Here is a 19019-nt window from a genome sequence, read left to right as displayed (position 1 = left end):
GCCTGAAAACTCTTCATAGATACCATTTTTTTTCTGCAGAAAGGAGCATAATTGAACAGACACAAAATTTTCTAATATTTTTTTTTTTTTTTTACATAAACTGAACATTTGAGATGAGTCTATAGTTTGCTAATTCATCAGGGTCTAGTTGTGGTTTCTTAATGAGAGGTTTAATAACTTCCAGCTTCAAGTGTCTCAGGTTGTGATCTAGAGAAAAGGAGTTTATAATATTGAGAATAGACTCTCCTGCTGCAGGGAGCAACACTTAGTTTAGTGGGTGTGGGATCTAGTATACATGTGGTTGGTTTTGATGCGACAATAAGTTTATTTAGCTCGTCCTTTATCAGTAAAGAAATATGATTGTTCCTGGAAGATGATAATTGAACCTGAAACCTGTGATGATGTCAAAAGTTGTATGTTTATGATTGTGTTTCTTTACAACAGTTGTGATTTGTGTAAATTACATGATCTAGGACCTTTATACAGCGCTTGCCATTGAAAAGACTAAATCTGTCCTTCACAGCCTCGTTGTCATTGACTTCAATTCTAACCTGACTATGAAACAGCTTCACAACCACAGACATGAATCTGTCTTTATTGGTTGGAATAATAGTTCTACCCAGTCGATGATGCTGTACGATATGAATTCAGCTGCACACAGTGTGCACGAGCTGAGATGATGATCTGTGATATCGTCACTTTGACTTACTGATGTGATGTGTCAGCAGTAATGTCTCATTCTCCATATGTGTCTGTCTGTGTGTTTTATTGTAGGACTCTCAGTATTCAGACGTCAGTCCAGTTTCCTCAGGATCAGCTGATGGTGAGCCGCTAGAGACGTCACAGTCACACAGTCAACAGAGACTGAAGACACAGAGACACACAGAGATCACACTGTCATGTGTGTGACTTCACAGCAGTTTCTTGTTTGTATCTTTTTGTGGGTCTGATCTTTTGAATTACAGATGTCATCAGATTTCCACAATGATCTAATAGAGGACTTGAACTCTCTGATGAATAATGTAAAATTCTTCTATTTGTGACCCATGAAAACAAGTGCTGAAAATTGATTTGGTATTGATTAGATATTGTGCTGCTTGATTACAATGTTGATGGTGTAACATCCAATATACACTGAAAGTGACATGAAATTACAAAATTACATTATTTTAATCAACAAGATACAGTTGAGCTCAAAAGTTTACATACCCCTTGCAGAATCTGCAAAAATGTGAATCATTTTAACAAAATAAGAAGGATCATGAAAATTGCATGTTATTTTTTATTTAGTACTGTCCTTAATAAACTATTTCACATAACAGTTGTTTACATAAAGTCCACAAGACAAAAAAATAAATTCTGCTATCAAAATTACCCCATTCAAAAGTTTACATACCCTTGATTCTTAATACTAACATGTTTCCCAGAAAACAAAAAAAGTACAATTTATTCTGTTCTTCCAATTCAAAAGTTTACATCCCCGACTCTTAATGTGTCGTGTTTCCTTCTGGAGCATCAGTGAATGTTTGAACCTTGTTTAATACTTGTGTTTGAGTCCCTCAATAGTCCTCAGTGTGAAAAGATGGATCTCAGAATCATACAGTCACTGCTGAAAAGGGTTCAAATATGCAGAAGATGCTGGAAAACTGAAGAATCTGCAGGACCTGGAGGATTTTTCTGAAGAACAGAGCTCAGTTTAACTGCTCAGGACAAACAAGGACTCATGAACAACCATCACAAAACAAAAAAAACAGTCGTGGATCATCCAGGTAACCACACACAGTATTAAGAATCAAGGGTATGTAAACTTTTGAACAGGGTCATTTTTGTCACGACCGGGGATAGAACCCAGAATGTGTTGCTGGTAGCCCAATGCTCTAACCACTATACCACAGTGTAGTGGTTAGACCCAAATTGCAGAGAATCACAAGAGGCAGGATTGGAGAAAAAACAAACAGTCTTTACTTAATGTCCTTCTTGAATAAACAAAAATTAAGCACCAAAAGCAGGGCTGAAGAAGGTACAGATCCACAAGGCAAAAATGTCCAAAAACATAAAGCAAAGTTTCCAAGTAAGCAGGTCAAAGGACCGAGTAAAAAGTCTCTCACAGTAATCCAAACAAGGGCCAAAAGATCTGTCAGAAAAACTTCAAGACTGAGCAAAGATACAAACAAATGCAGGTCTTATATATGCCCACAAACACACACTAACAAGCCAGGCACAGGTGATATCATTGAGCTAATAATGAACAGGAAGTCAGGAGGAAGTTGTGGAAGGTCTTGTGCTCTCCGTTTCCCTCTGCTGGACAGACCGTGGTGTGACACATTTTAATAAATTCAGCAATTTTTTTGTCTGGTGGACTTTATGTAAACAACTGTTATGTGAATATGCGGATGTTAGCAGTCTGAACAAACACTAACAGTCTGGGTTTCAGTGAGACTGGAACAGACCAAACTGATCTGAGCATCTTACTGTGGCTAAATATGCAGACTGTGTTTGGGCATGAAGAGACAAGAACATCATTTTAACTGCAAGCTGTTAGATGTTATGACAGGTAATAACGGCTGATAAGTTAGAGTTTGTCCAGACCACTAACCACTGCCCATTTACTGACTCACATATTTCTATATTCTAGTAGTTCCATTGGTTCTGTCATAGGAGACCCTGGTGTTGTGTTTAATTCATAGTTTATAGCGCCTCCTTGTGAACACTTGTCATTAATGCAACTAGATCTTCTTAGTGGCCTCCTGTGTATTCTCCATTTATTTTAGTCTTTTTTTTTATTTGGACATATATTTTGTTAAATTTATTTAGTTAAATAAAATAGAACGACCAGGTAGCTCATAATGTCCTGTGCCTTTCACCTGGTCTGCTATGATGAGACTAGACTTCGAAGGTCCACTCCATGATTTTAGAAGATAGTTTTCGATCTTCTAAGTGGATTATATTTACATGTATCTATATTTATTGAAATTTAATATAATAATAATAATAAACATGTAACGACTCAAATTATTTTATTTATTAACTTATTCAACTATTTATAATAATTGAAATAATTATTAATACCAATAATAAAACTGAATATTATTATTCAGTTAATTTATTAACATATTACTTTACTTTCAGCATTTATTTATTAACATATGTAACTATAAAAATTGAAAAAAATAATAAACACATTAACTTCTAAATAACTAACTATAAGTTATAACTGTTATTATTTACAATAGAATTATTATGATTTAGAACTATCGCACCTGCCTGACCAATTAGAGACAAGTTGTGGGCCACAATACCACGCCCATTTTATAACGATTTTATGTTCACTGCCTATTTTTACCGTTTATTTTATTTCTGAAACGGTGTGGTGAGAAATCGAGTCCCCCCTGACATCGGGTCTCCTTTACGACATTTTTACGATCCCACTGGTTTAACAGACTTTAAATGGGTAGTATTTTTAGCGCCTGATTATAATTCCGTTGTGATTTATTTGTTTAAAATGCGTTATTATAAATATTAATGTCTTTTAAATTACATGATTTAACTGCTTCCAATATAGTTCCCAGTTTTAAATGAATGATGTTTGTTTGTACTTTGCATTTATTTATAATAGTAATATTATATACTATACCACATTGCTATTATTGCGTAAATTAATATAGCAGATCACGTGACAATATCTTCCGGTTCATGCTGCGCTTCCGTGACGTGACGTCATTGGGCATGTGCTGCGCTTGTTTGGGGCAGCATGGCGGTGTCGTGGAGTCGGTGTTGGAGGAGCAGTGCAGGAGCTGCTGTATTACTGGACTGGTGTTGTGGGCTCGGCAGGAGAGTTTTTACTCATGCGGCTTCAGCAGGAAGAAGAACAGCGTCTTCCACCGCTGCGACACAGGTAGCGCTATCTCACCGGTGCAGAGATGATGAAGGTCACCGGTGTGAGCCAATGAATGACAGATGACTGTCTTATATTATCATCGCATTAGGTTTGAGATGAGTGCGAATGACTTGCGCTGTAATAGTGTAAAAAGTCTTAGATCTGACGAATGTAGTCATGTTTGTAAAGAACTACAGGAGTCTTGTCTTGAACTCTGTGTTAAAGGTCAAGAGCTCATGCGTTAGATAGGAGAGTTGAGACACTCACTGCTCAGTATTGCATGCCATTGAATGTCACTGGTGCTCAAGAATGTTGCACAGGAAGTCTTGTCAGGAAGTGTTGTGTATGTGTAAGTTGTGTAGGCAAATGTTAAGACACACACTGTCCTGAGCACAGTTTGTACCATTGTTTTGATGGGTAGGACACTACTTTCGGCTTTATATGATCTGGTATTTATGTTTTTCAGGTTTTATTCCAGCAGGGCCCTGTACATAATTTTAACAAACCAATGATCCTTGCAAGGTATGTCATTGTCATGGATTATAAATGTGTACTGCTAATTAGTACAAATGTGTATGGGTATGCCGGGGCTAGTTGTCACACGGGGAAGGTGTCAGATGGGCTATATCAAAATATCTCTTAAGGGTCAATGTCTAATTGTATAATGTTATGAATATACAGAGTATTACTTATTACAATTACAGTTTCTGTTAGCCAAAATAGTTGTGGTGATTTTGTATTTTGATTACTGTTCAGAAATTTTTATTAATAGATTTAGTTTCAGTACAAGACATAACATTTTACAAAAGATTTATGTTTCATAATAATGTTTCCACAAAAATATTAAAGGGTTAGTTCACCCAAAAATGAAAATAATGTAATTTATTACTCACCCTCATGTCGTTCCACACCCGTAAGACCTTTGTTAATTTTCGGAACGCAAATTAAGATATTTTTGTTGAAATCCGATGTCTCAGTGAGGCCTGCATAGCCAGCAATGACATTTCCTCTCTTGATCCATTAATGTACTAAAAACATATTTAAATCAGTTCATGTGAGTACAGTGGTTCAATATTAATATTATAAAGCGCCGAGAATATTTTTGGTGCGCCAAAAAAAACAAAATAATGACTTATATAGTGATGGCCGATTTCAAAATACTGCTTCATGAAGCTTCGGACCGTATGAATCTTTTGTGTCGAAAATTGAGCCATCGGATTTCAACAAAAATATCTTAATTTGTGTTCCGAAGATGAATGAAGGTCTTAAGGGTGTGGAACGGCATGAGAGTGAATAATAAATGACTTATTTTCATTTTTGGGTGAACTAACCCTTTAAGCACATCTGTTTTCAACATTAATAATAATAAAAAATGTTTCTTGAGCAGCAAATCAGCATATTAGAATGATTTCTGAAGGATCATGTGACACTGAAGACTGGAGTAATGATGCTGAAAATTCAGCTTTGATCACAGGAATAAATTACATTTTCCTTAAATATATTAGGCTAATTTATTATAAATACATTTACATTTGAAATATATTAAAGTAGAAAAAAGGTATTGTTATATACATTCATTTAACTTTATATTATTATATAAATTATAATAATTTTATATTTAAAAATATAAAATTAATATAAAATAAAAAATAATTATACTATCCCTTCCAAAGTTGCAAAACTGTTAAAAAAAAAAACCAAGATGTAAAGTAAACCTCTGATGTCCCCAGAGTGTGTATGTGAAGTTTCAGCTCAAAATACCCCACAGATAATTTTTTATAGCATGTTAAATTTGTCACTTTTTGAGGGTGAGCAAAAACGCTCCATTTTTGTGTGTCCCTTTAAATGCAAATGAGCTGCTGCTCTCAAGAAGAGGGCGGAGTTAGCAGCTCTGAATACCTCACGCAGACTCATTAAAAAATGTCAGAAACTGTTCAGCTTTTTATGTTCAAACCGGAGTCAGACAATGATGAAGAGATTTAAGAAGAAGTGACAACATTTAGAATGCACCAGGACGTTTCTGAACGGTTAGTTGATGAATTTATGTAGCTGATGTGGAGTTAACTATCTTAGTCATTGATTATCATATTCTGTCATGATAATCTATAAGTCGCTCATGTGGGAACTGTTCGTAAGATCCTACAGAGCCAGAGAATATATGCTGCATGAAGATAGAACAGGTATAGTTTAGTTTAATTATGGTTTTAACTTATGTTGTCATCTTGCTTTTATGATATGCTATTGCATTTGTGTTACGTACTGTATTGCAATAACATGGCCTCACCCCTTTGTTGTGTGTTCTCAGGGGCAGGGTTTATGTAAATTTTGGGGTTTGTGATGTCACTAACCCAGGAAGAAGCTCATTGTAGTCCCTACCAGCTGTTTGTTGTAGTCCTTAAAAAGCGATTTCTGTAAAAGAAAATATCTCCCTTTGCATTGAACTTTGAGCATCGTTACTTTGCAGATGTTGTTTATGCTCAAACAGCAACATTACACACTAACTAAAGTTAAAAAGTGAAATCATAATTAACCACCCCTTTAAATAGAGAATTTGAAACTGACTTTAAAAAATAAACCAAACCTAAGCATCAAGTTGTCAACTAGCCCTGATCTCCCTTATTTAGATTCATTCATACATGCACATTTTTTTTGTTAATAACTAAAAACATGTATTAATTTATGTTGCTTATATATTTTTTTTTTTATTGAATATTTGTATACATGTTTGTGTCTCAGGCACAGGTATAGATATCTGTACTCAACATCACGGGTCTGTTGCGGTGTACACAGTGATGCAAAGTTAAAAGATCCTTTCTCACTTGCACAAAAGGACTTACAAGATTTATATGAAGATATAAAAAAGGTACAGCAAGAATATTGCATAGTTTTGCATAGCATTTTACCATTAACATTGTTTTTCTTTTCTACTATTGCTTTATAAATATTCAATAATTATTAATGCCCAAACACTCTAATGAGAAGTTTTATGTTATTTTATGTCTGTTATAAAGCACTGAAACTGACCTTCTCAAATTTCTGTTTCAGCAGCTGCTTGTCTCTAAAGCGGAGCTGAAAGCTCTGTGTGATTATTACTTTGATGGGAAGGGAAAAGCCTTTCGACCAATGATTGTGATCTTGATGGCTCGAGCTTGTAACGTCCACAGCAATAAAGAGGGGTGAGAAAGCACTTCAGTGCTTTGTGTGTGTGTATTCATAAAGTGATGCATCAGTCAATGTTAATAAGGCACATCTGATGTTCTCAGGATTTTGCTCCCGGCGCAGCGCTCTATCGCTATGATCTCTGAGATGATCCACACTGCCAGCCTGGTGCACGATGACGTTATTGATGACTCGGACACAAGACGTGGGAAAAACACCATTAATAAAGTGTGGGGAGAGAAAAAAGTGAGTAACTCATCTGATTATAAAACAGATCAGTGGTTTTTAGCTGGTGGGTTGCACATTTTTGTACTGTGTTGATGTTTAATTTGAAATCTGAAGGAAAATCAGTTGAGAACTATGTAAGCTTATTTCCGCCAGGCAATTATAAAAAAAATTATCTCACAATTCTGACTTTCTCGCAATTGCAAGTTTATATTTCACAATTCTGACTTGTTTTCTCAAAATTGCAAGTTTATATCTCACAATTGCGAGTTAATCTCACAATTCTCAGAAATAAAGTCGCAATTCTGAGATATAGTAAAAATTCTGTGATAGACTATTTTGTGATAGACTTCTGAGAAAATTCAGAGAAATACAGTCGCAGTCCTGAGGGACGCAATCTCAATTACGAGATGTAAACTGGCAAATTTGGAGAAAATAAGTCAGCTCAATTGTTACTTTTTTAAGTTTACTTTTCTCTATTCCTAGAAAAGTCAGCATTGCGAGATATAAACTTGCAGTTCTAACTTTTTTCTTGCAATTGCGAGTTGATGTCCTGCAATTCTGAATTTATATCTCGCAGCTGACTTTTTTACTCAGAGTTTTGTGATATGTCTTGCAGTTGCGAGAAAAAGGTCAGAATTGTCTGAAAAAGTTGCAATTACCTTTACTTTCTTTCTTATACTTGGTGGAAACAAGCTTCCATAGAGAAATGATGAATGTTGTTATTAAATCAAATTGAAATCTGTAATTGTTAGGCTATCCTGGCTGGAGATTTCATTCTGTCTGCAGCATCCATGGCATTAGCACGTATTGGGAACAATACAGTGGTTTCTGTGTTGTCACAAGTTATAGAAGACCTTGTACGAGGTAAGACACTCTAGATTTTTGTGTGATACTTGTTTTATAAAGTGGAACTGTTGTCTATATTCTTCATTGATAAATTCCAGGTGAATTCATGCAGCTGGGGTCTAAAGAGAATGAAAACGAGAGATTCAAGCACTACCTTGAGAAAACCTTTAAGAAGACTGCAAGTCTCATTGCAAACAGTTGTAAGGCAGTATGTACGTTCCGTCTTAACAATAATAAGATGAAGTTCAGAGCTGAAAGAAAAGTTGAACACCAGCATGGTTTCTTTTGAATTTTAGGTGTCAATTTTGGTGAATTCTGATCCTGAGGTGCATGAGATAGCCTATCAATATGGACGAAATGTTGGTATTGCATTCCAGGTAAATTATTCACACATAAATATATAATCCAAGATAAAGTTTTCATTTAATATTGATTGTGAAATGTTGGATCTGTTATTTGTATGTGTGTATATTATAATAATATAGTTATTTTTTATTTTTGTTACTTAATTTATTTGGAATTTACATATGTGAAGCATTGCCTGTACTTAATTTATCTAACTTGTTTAAGTGAACAATACACCGAAACAGCGTAATAACCTGACTTAAAACAGCTGGTGTTGCTCAGTAGCTATATATATATATGTGTGTGTGTGTGTGTATATATACAGTGGGTACGGAAAGTATTCAGACCCCCTTAAATTTTTCACTCTTTGTTATATTGCAGCCATTTGCTAAAATCATTTAAGTTCATTTTTTTTCCTCATTAATGTACACACAGCACCCCATATTGACAGAAAAACACAGAATTGTTGACATTTTTGCAGATTTATTAAAAAAGAAAAACTGAAATATCACATGGTCCTAAGTATTCAGACACTTTGATCAGTATTTAGCAGAAGCACCCTTTTGATCTAATACGGCCATGAGTCTTTTTGGGAAAGATGCAACAAGTTTTTCACACCTGGATTTGGGGATCCTCTGCCATTCCTCCTTGCAGATCCTCTCCAGTTCTGTCAGGTTGGATGGTAAACGTTGGTGGACAGCCGTTTTTAGGTCTCTCCAGAGATGCTCAATTGGGTTTAAGTCAGGGCTCTGGCTGGGCCATTCAAGAACAGTCACAGAGTTGTTGTAAAGCCACTCCTTCATTATTTTAGCTGTGTGCTTAGGGTCATTGTCTTGTTGGAAGGTAAACCTTCGGCCCAGTCTGAGGTCCTGAGCACTCTGGAGAAGGTTTTCTTCCAGGATATCCCTGTACTTGGCCGCATTCATCTTTCCCTCGATTGCAACCAGTCGTTCTGTCCCTGCAGCTGAAAAACACCCCCACAGCATGATGCTGCCACCACCATGCTTCACTGTTGGGACTGTATTGGACAGGTGATGAGCAGTGCCTGGTTTTCTCCACACATACCGCTTAGAATTAAGGCCAAAATGTTCTATCTTGGTCTCATCAGACCAGAGAATCTTATTTCTCACCATCTTGGAGTCCTCCATGCGGGCTTTCATGTGTCTTGCACTGAGGAGAGGCTTCCGTCGGGCCACTCTGCCATAAAGTCCCGACTGGTGGAGGGCTGCAGTGATGGTTGACTTTCTACAACTTTCTCCCATCTCCCGACTGCATCTCTGGAGCTCAGCCACAGTGATCTTTGGGTTCTTCTTTACCTCTCTCATCAAGGCCCTTCTCCCCCGATAGCTCAGTTTGGCCGGACGGCCAGCTCTAGGAAGGGTTCTGTTCGTCCCAAACGTCTTCCATTTAAGGATTATGGAGGCCACTGTGCTCTTAGGAACCTTAAGTGCAGCAGAAATTTTTTTGTAACCTTGGCCAGATCTGTGCCTTGCCACAATTCTGTCTCTGAGCTCTTCAGGCAGTTCCTTTGACCTCATGATTCTCATTTGCTCTGACATGCACTGTGAGCTGTAAGGTCTTATATAGACAGGTGTGTGGCTTTCCTAATCAAGTCCAATCAGTATAATCAATCACAGCTGGACTCAAATGAAGGTGTAGAACCATCTCAAGGATGATCAGAAGAAATGGACAGCACCTGAGTTAAATATATGAGTGTTACAGCAAAGTGTCTGAATACTTAGGACCATGTGATATTTCAGTTTTTCTTTTTTAATAAATCTGCAAAAATGTCAACAATTCTGTGTTTTTCTGTCAATATGGGGTGCTGTGTGTACATTAATGAGGAAAAAAAATGAACTTAAATGATTTTAGCAAATGGCTGCAATATAACAAAGAGTGAAAAATTTAAGGGGGTCTGAATACTTTCCGTACCCACTGTATATATGTGTACACACACACACACACTTACACAAACTTTCATTCATTCATGCACAAACATGTTAGCTGTAGTGCACAGTGGTCTTTGATCACCAAGGTAATAATGGTTCTTTTGCTGGAGTTACAAATGCAGGAAGTAATTGTTGTTAATTATTAATTATAACAGAAACTTAAACAAATTTCTTCTGGTTAGTCATGCACCAAAATGAAAATTCTGGACCAAAACCGAAACTTCAGGATGCAATTGTTAAAAAACCATAATAGAAAATGAAAAATGTACTTTATTTTATAATTAATTAGATTTATTTAATAATCAACACTCAAATGAAACTGATTTGTACAAACATTTAAATTAGGCAGCTTTTATATCAACTTTTAAGTAAAAGAATTCAATTTGCTGGTGAAATATAAACATTTAAATGATGAATGTAATTTGTTCTCATGACATATTTTTCAAACATATAATAAAGACATTAGGTTAAGTAAACTATACGCTGCAACTTTAAGCAGTAAAAATATGGGCCAAACTTTTAGGTTGTGGCTGCATGTTTTACAGAAATCTGTGCTGTTATAGCTGAATTCTCTCATTACAAATGATTTCTCATAGGTCACATTGGTTTCATCTTAAATTATTATGTTTAAAGTAAAATAAAATTGAACTTGGTTGTCTTTTTCAGCTTGTGGATGACATTCTGGACTTCACGTCCTGTGCAAACCGCCTGGGGAAGCCATCAGCTGCTGATCTCAAACTGGGTCTGGCCACCGGGCCCGTTCTGTTTGCCTGCCAACAGGTATGACAGCTTTGCTCTCACAATATAATGCCACTTCCGTGAAGTACAGAAAGGTCTAATGGTTGACTTGGTTTATTACAGAAATAAACTTAATTGTAAACAGTTCAGATTTTCTAAAGACCTCCCAACCATATTCACTCTTATTTCACTCTTTAGTTTCCTGAGCTGCATGCAATGATAATGAGGCGCTTCAGTTCTGATGGAGATGTGGATCGAGCCTGGCAATATGTCCTGAAGGTGAGGAGGATTTGTGTTGTATAAGGGTGAATCTCATGAAAACATGTCCAGGCTGGTTCCATAAATCACTAAGACTAGCCTTACAAGTTAGTCATCTAATTTTTTCTCTTTAAGGCTGTTCATACATTTTTTTTTTTTTCACATAAGTCACTTACATAAAAACGTAGATTGGTCTAATTTGATACTAAAGATTAGACCGATTACCCCTAATTAACTGCTAGTTGGTCGTACTAGTTCTTAAGACACAGTCTTAACTTAGTTAAAGGCTATGTTTATGCAACTGGCCCAAGGTCATATTTCACCCCAATATTACAAGAAAAAAAAAGTCAGTAAACCAAACCTGTAAGAATTGTATGATATTTATTAGGGATGCACCGATACCAGTGTCGGCATCGGGCCCGATACCAAGCTCATGTACTCGTAAAAATACCCCTGATACCAAAGACCGACACCTCACGTGACGTAACTGACAGAATTTTCCGTGCACAGAGAAACCGACGGCAGCAGCAGAAACAATGTCAGGGGTGTGGAAATACTTCAGAATTAATGATGACACACACATTGCGAACTGCATGCTTTCAATCACAATTCGTTATCGATTAGTGAAGGCGGGATAGGCGGAATCGCTCAGGAGTTCTCTCAGACAGCACGCGATCCATTCTCCTCGCGCCTGAATGGTCAAATGCACACAGTTGTCAAAATGTCCATCGTGTGGAGTATCTTATGTAAATAAAGTCGGTTATGGCTTAAGTGGACGTAAACATTTGGGTGAAAACAGGATATGTGTCAGTATCCATGGATTCGGTCTGAAAGGGACCGTAGCCTATATTTGTCATTAATGTTAATAAAACAACAAAAGATGTTAAAATGTATACATGGTAAATAAACCTACTGTATCTGAAAAACAAGCTTATTTAATTTGTATCTCTATAGTATTTGTTGTATTGTTTGTAATTTGTTTGTAAATTTCTTTTTATATAACAACAATTATATATATTGGTAATTATGCCCTTTGAAGGTTATTGGACACTGTGAAATTTTTGTTCTTTAAGTTTGTGACAAGCACATAAAAATTATTACTTTTTTCATTAGAGTAATAAAGAAGCTGTCCTACATTTCATTAGTCTCACTGTGTTGTGCTTGGAAAACTGCAACATCACAAACAAAAAAAAAGAGTGAGTGAGAGAAATTCTATAGGCATCGGTATCGGTGAGTACTAGGAAAAAAAGTATCGGTACTCATACTCAGTCCTTAAAAAATGGTATCGGTGCATCCCTAATATTTATAAATTGTGACATTTTTGTATGACAGTTTCCCCCCAAAAGTCTCATTAATGCTAACAGATGTTTTACTTTAGCGTTTTTGTTATTCTTTTTGAGCTCATTACTGTAATACTGTCATTTTTACCAAATCCATATTCAGTGCGTTCACACCAGACGCGAATGAAGTGTTAAGCGCGAGTGATTTACATGTTAAGTCAATGCAAAGACGTGAATAGACATCCTGCGGCGCGATTCGCGCGAATGAGGCGGCACGAATGGAGCGTTTCGGGCGTTTGACGCGGGTAACGCGTGATTCGCGCAAATCGCGCGAGTTGAAAAATCTGAACTTTGGTTAACGCAGCGCGAATTTTCGCCAATCAGGAGCTTGCTCTAGTAGTGACGACGTAGCGTGAGGAGGCAGAAATCCGAAACAACATTGAGGACAAAATCATCCTCGCTGTACGATACATCTTTGTACTTTTTTAGAAACAGGAATAAAAAGGATTTTGCTTGGAAGAAAGTGAGTGAGGAGGTCGGATAATCTGGTAAGTTGTAAAAAAACGCTCTTTACTCAATTTGAGCTATATATACACATATTGAGACTACAAGCTAGCTAAAGCCGGCAAATTGAGCTTATTCGCCGTATTTTACAACTATTTTCCCGCTGACGAGTTGATGTGTTTATTCAGAGGAAGGGTGCAGAAACGAGATGAGCCGCCTGGCAGAAGCCCCTCTCATGACGCGAATTCGTGTCTGTTGTGAAGTGAATTTCATGCGCGAATGAAGTGAGTAAACTCAAAATTTTCAAGCGTCCAACTACGCGCGAATAGCGCGATTTATTTGCGCGTCTGGTGTGAACGCCCCATCAGGGATGCAAACTTGTCACCATGCCACCGAATAGGTCATTTGTGTGATTTGTGTAGATCCGATGAGTTTTAAAATTGATTTCAAACAGTCCTGCTGTATTTGTGTGTGGTTATCTGAAGTGCCTGGTGGTTGTGGAACTCCAGTTTAAGATTCTGCTGCACCTTGTCAATTAGGTTGTCAATTTCCACACATAGTTTTTGTGGAGGTGCCTGACACAGATCTACATTGTCCTGTTGAGGGAACAAGATATAATCATGTAATTCTGGGCAGGCTTCTTAGACTTAATCTAAAGACGTCTCTTTCTATCATTTTTAAATATAAAAGGAAAACAGTAGCATAGTTGAAGGCAATTTTTTTTATTTTTTTTTTTTTTTTTATAAATCCTAAAATAAGTAAAAACAAGAGATAGAAGGGATTTACAGAAGCTTCTGTGCTCCATGGACACACCCTCTTCCTACGACTGGTCATGGGTGCTCCCTGGGGGAAGAGATGGGTGCTCCAGGAAGGGTCTGTGCCAAAGGAGAAGAGGCTTGGGGCTTCTGCTGCCTCAGATGGTGAGGGATCCTAAGTTTTCCCTGCTTTATGGTCTTGCCGGGCACTGCTGCTCACTGGGGGGTCCACTGTAGGAATGGGGACAAGTTCACAGTTACAGATGTACCTTCTAGAGCCCTGGAATGCATGAATGCTTCCTGCTGAGACCCGGGTGATTGCTGTGGGGAACACGGTGGAACAAGTGCTCTCTGTGGGGTCTTGGCAGGGATATTCTGTTGCATTTGCTGCTGCACCCTCTGTTCCCTCCGCTTCTCCCTCTGCTGCATAGGGATCCTGAGGTTTGCTCCCAGTTGTGGATAATCTGCAGGCACTTGTGCTCCCTGTGGGGACCCAGAATGCACAGGCGCACCTTTTGGGATCCTGGAGAGCGTGGGTGCTCCCTGGGTGGAAGACACAGGTGCATTTTGCAAATGCTGCCTCACCTGCTTATCAAGCTTCCGTTTTGTTCACTTTGTGGTATGGGCAGGAACTGCTGCACCCTTCGGAGACCCAGGTGCTATCTTCAGAGAAGAGACTAGAGGCTTCTGCTGCAGCAGCTCTCGTCTCAACGGTTCAGGGATCTTTAGTTTTTGCCTCTTTGAGATCTTGTCAGGCATGGGTGCTCCCTGAAGAGAAGCTTGAGTCTTCTGCTCCAGCATCTCCTGCCTCAGTGGCTCAGGGATCTTTAGTTTTTTCCTTTCTGGGGTCTTGTCTGGCATGGGTGCACCATGTTGGGAGTATGCGAGCACCTTTTGGACAGCCACGAGTTCTCTCTGTAGAGACTTGGCGGGCATGGGTGTATCTTGCAGGGACACGCAGGATATACGTGCTCCCTGTTGGGACCCAGCAGACACAGGTACTCCCTGTTCAAAAAGAGGCCTTTTGCAGATGCTTAGTCAGATGCTCAGGGATCCTGAGTTTTCCTCTTTGTTGTGACCCGATAGGCACAGGCACAGGTGCTTTCTGTGTCTTCTGCCTCCACTGCTTCATGGTCTTAGTGTTGCATCTGAGAAGCCTAAGTGCGGGGACTCAGCCTTCTCTGATTCATCACTAAAGACCGGAAATGAGGTGAGGTCTCGCCCCCTCAGTTTTCTCAGACCCAGCAGCCACAGCTGCTTCCTGTCGCATTTTCTTTCTCCACTTTCTTTGCTGCTCCGTGGTCTTCAGTGTTGCGTCTGAGAAGCCTGAGTTTGGGGCCTTCTCAGATGCATCACTGAAGACCAGGGATGAGGTGAGGTCCCCCTTCTCAGAAATTGCAGGCACAGGTGCTCCCTGTTTGGACCTGGCAGAAAAGGGTGCTCCCTGCGTTGTCCTCTGTCTCCACTGCTTTGTGGTCTTCAGTGTTACATCTAAGAAGCCTAAGTTTGGGGTTTAGGTCAGGGTTGCCAGGTTTTCACAGCAAAACCCGCCCAATTTGTACTCAAAAATAGTCCAAAACCAGTCCAATTGCATTTCAGGGGGGTACCCCGGTAAAATCCACGTTTTTGGCCGGGTTTCCCTGGTAAAATTCACATTCCAGGGGCTAAATATCATGTATCATGCTTCAACCAGTGGACATAAAAAAACAAAAACAAAAAAAAACAACCCGTGGCAACAGTGTTAAAGTAGCCCAATTCTGAGGGAAAACCTGCGGACTTGGCAACACTGGTTCAGGTGAAAAGAACTATAACAGGAAGTGGAAATTAGCTAACTAGTGGTCCTTTGCAGCCATCTACTGGTTATAGTGGTAATTTCATGTCATTGTCGTTTTAAAAGTCTCAGCAGGTGACAGAAATCTACCCAAGCATGTGAAATTGTCCATGTTATTTCCATGAATGAAAATGAGAAATGTAGATCTTCTTTAAAGTGAATTTTACTGCACGATAATATTATATTAAAAATATATTTTATTTAAATCATGAAGATTGTGGAACAAATATGACAGAAATATGCATAACTGTAAATATTTACATATAATTTTACTACTATAAAGTTCTATAATATTTTTGTTATACATTTCTTTGCATTACATCAATTAATGTAAGTGAGATATATTTTTTTGCATAACATTTAATAAGATTTTTTTGTATTATTATGGTATTGAGTTGGAAAGTTTTTGTGTGGAAATGTTCTATGAGGAAAGTAAAAATGTCATCATGTAAAAAAATAAATAAATAAAAATAATATTAATAGTAATGTTCCTAAAAATAGGCATAATTTTCTTTAAGCTAAATAGAATATCAATTTGATTTTTGGTGAAATATATGGATAAAGTAAATCATTTTAAAATATGAATAAAACATTGTAAATGTCAATTTATGTTTCAATTTAGAAATACTTTTTATTAATTTAGTTGTTTCTTAAACTACATTTTAAAACATGAATTAAATAAGCTTTTAAAAGTGATTTATTACCAGATTTGTTTGAATTAATAAGTTGATAACTTATCCCTTCATTTTATATTTAAGTGTTACTCCTAGTTGAAAAAAATCTGATCCAGTCAAGTTTCTTGTGATTCATTCAAGCACAGTTCCAGAAGCATTCTATAACTAGTTGGTAACACTCCTCACTCATCAACTCAAGAACGTTTTCTGTGTTCTCAGAGTAACGGTGTGGAACAGACTAACTACCTCGCCCAACACTACTGCCAAGAGGCCATTCGGCAGATCAGCCGGCTGCGGCCGTCAACAGAGCGAGACGCGCTGATCCGACTGACCGAGCTGGTGCTGCGCAGAGACAAGTGAAGCTGGACGCAGAGCTCCACACTCAGGCAGCTACACCTCTGCAGGGCCCTGCTGACGCTCAGGGCTTCACAGAGATCAAAGAATACAATTTACGCTGTTGTCAATGTATGCTTTACTGTACTGTAATTGCAGAGCCCTGACCTCTGTTAACCTCTGTGCGAGGTGTTTCACTGGTACAGAAGGACAAACCTGCAAAATCATTGTAATTCCAAGTGTAGCACAGATGGAGGTGCTACTGTCACGTGTGTGTGTGGATCCGTTACAGACGCTCACTTAAACATCCGTCCACACTACAAAAGGCCAAACATCTTTGATTTTACTGTAAGATGCTCTTGTTAATGTACTTTTGCATCAAGTGCTCAATAACAACCAAGGCCTTAAACCTCACTGACTATTTACTCAAATTAAATAAGGTATTTTTTTTAAAGTAAACAGCCTGTTTGACTTTTTTTTTACCTCCCCTCATCTTTTATTACATAAAATTGATATAAATATTTTACATGTTTACTTTATTGATCATTCTTTTTAAAATGACAAATACAGTATCATTCAGAAGTTTGTGGTCAGTACGATTTTTTTTTTTTTTTTACAAATGTTTTTGAAAAGTCTCTCATATTCACCAAGGCTGCATTTATTTGTTCAAAAATACAGCAAAAACAGTAAGACTGTAAAATATTATTACAATTTAAAATAACTTTCCTTCTTTTTTTAATCCTTATTTTAGGATGTAATTTATTCCTGTGATCAAAGCTGAATTTTCAGCATCATTACTCCAGTCTTCAGTGTCACATGATCCTTCAGAAATTATTCTATTATGAAATTATAATATGCTGATTCACTGTTTAGGAAACATTTATCAATGTTCAAAACAGTATTTTGTAACATTACAAAAGCTGTCACTTTTGATCAATTTAAAGTGTCCTTGCTGAATAAAAGTATTAATTTCTTTAAAAAAAAAAAAAATTACTGAAACCAAACTTTTGGACCATTGAAGCTTGTTTCCGGTACGGAATAATTTTTTTTTTTAAGAATTGTGAGTTTATATCTCGCAATTCTGACTTTTCCCTCATAATTCTGAGTTTCTATTGAAAAATAAAGTCAGAATTCTGAGATAAAAAGTCACAATTACCTTTATTTATTTATTTATTTTTTATTCCATGACGGAAACAAGATTCCATATTGAACAGTAGTGTATATCCATTTAGTATTTTCACAAAAAAGTTTGAATAATGATATTCCATGCTTTCTTGAGAATTGGGAGATCATGTCTGATCCATCAAGAGCACCAGAATCACCACTATCTCGAAAATTTAACACCTGCCTGTAACATAAATTAAAGTGCATCGCTATAGCAAATAAAATAGCATCAATAAAAAAATAATAAAAAAACCTGCAAATCAAAGAAAACAGCTCATACAGTAGATTTAGTTTGAGCTCCTGAGGTCAAGAACATTTTTGACCATTTTTATTTGTTGTAAAGACAATTCTTTAGCTCTATTTTGTAGCATGTTTATGAAAGTCTGTGCATGTACTGTATGATATGATGGTACAATGTAAATTAAAATCTGGCTCTACATTCTTCTAAAAAGTAACATTCTACATTGTAAATGAGTAGACTCAGGTTTTACATAGAATGATTTATTATAAAAGACTACAATTAAATTCAAATTAAAATATAAATACAAGTTCTGGGCTGAGACGAGCTTCAGCACAGATGGAATTCTGTTGGAACACTTCAAATGTTTCAGTATGACAAAAAAAAGTCTCAAGGCTTTAGCTTTAAACTCCTGAAATGACTGACAGTGGTCAGACGTAGTTTAATGAAATCTCTGTAATCACTTCTCAGACAGTACGACTCCTACAACAAATGGAAATAGACCAATGTTGGGGAGTTACTTTTAAAAGTAATGCATCACAATATTGCATTACTCCCTAAAAAAGTAACTAATTGTGTTAGTTACTTTTTATGGAAAAAACAGATAAAACAGATAAAATTAATAAGTTTGTAAAATGATTGATTTTTGCATCCAAAATGTCCAAACAAATGCGCATGGAGAGAAGGTAAAGAAAATCAAATACTTCATTTAGAAAAGTATAAAAAAAAAAAAAAAAAGCAGCGTCAATCATCTACTTTACATGTGATGTTATATTGACTAATGTGATTGACATTCACTTCAGAAACCCCACAGGCTAACTTTCATTTTATGTAAACTCA

General features: G+C 37.1%; 2 protein-coding genes across 3 annotated transcripts in view; both read left to right on the top strand.

Annotated features, from left to right (window-relative positions):
- Positions 1-2888, top strand: part of LOC127505683 (NACHT, LRR and PYD domains-containing protein 12-like) — a 312016-nt gene extending 309128 nt beyond the window's left edge. The window contains exon 23 of the mRNA XM_051881370.1: positions 775-2888. Within this exon, the coding sequence (XP_051737330.1) occupies positions 775-776 (2 nt within the window). The 3' untranslated portion in view covers positions 777-2888. The remainder of the gene's footprint in view (positions 1-774) is intronic.
- A 793-nt stretch (positions 2889-3681) lies between these two features.
- Positions 3682-17236, top strand: pdss1 (prenyl (decaprenyl) diphosphate synthase, subunit 1). Of its 2 annotated transcripts, none has more exons than XM_051881447.1 (11): positions 3682-3895; positions 4344-4399; positions 6614-6740; positions 6923-7053; positions 7141-7282; positions 8017-8128; positions 8209-8318; positions 8407-8487; positions 11071-11184; positions 11341-11421; positions 16664-17236. In XM_051881447.1, exons 1-11 carry the CDS (start codon positions 3752-3754, stop codon positions 16802-16804), a joined length of 1239 nt encoding a protein of 412 aa, XP_051737407.1. In that variant the 5' UTR covers positions 3682-3751; the 3' UTR covers positions 16805-17236. The 2 variants fall into 2 exon arrangements, with proteins under 2 accessions (XP_051737407.1, XP_051737408.1); XM_051881448.1 differs by having other exon boundaries at positions 3686-3895; positions 6926-7053.
- Positions 17237-19019: the final 1783 nt, after the last annotated feature.

The sequence above is a fragment of the Ctenopharyngodon idella genome, chromosome 23 (genome assembly GCF_019924925.1).
Source record: "Ctenopharyngodon idella isolate HZGC_01 chromosome 23, HZGC01, whole genome shotgun sequence".
Taxonomy (NCBI): domain Eukaryota; kingdom Metazoa; phylum Chordata; class Actinopteri; order Cypriniformes; family Xenocyprididae; genus Ctenopharyngodon; species Ctenopharyngodon idella.
The sequence above is the reverse complement of the archived record's forward strand: the minus strand, read 5'-3'. Positions and strand labels throughout refer to the sequence as shown.

Coding starts and splice junctions, on each gene's coding strand:
- pdss1 (XM_051881447.1), top strand. CDS start 3,752: ATGGCGGTGTCGTGGAGTCGGTGTTGGAGGAGCAGTGCAGGAGCTGCT. Junction 6,741..6,922: donor TATATGAAGATATAAAAAAG/GTACAGCAAGAA, acceptor TTTCTGTTTCAG/CAGCTGCTTGTCTCTAAAGC. Junction 8,488..11,070: donor ATGTTGGTATTGCATTCCAG/GTAAATTATTCA, acceptor TGTCTTTTTCAG/CTTGTGGATGACATTCTGGA.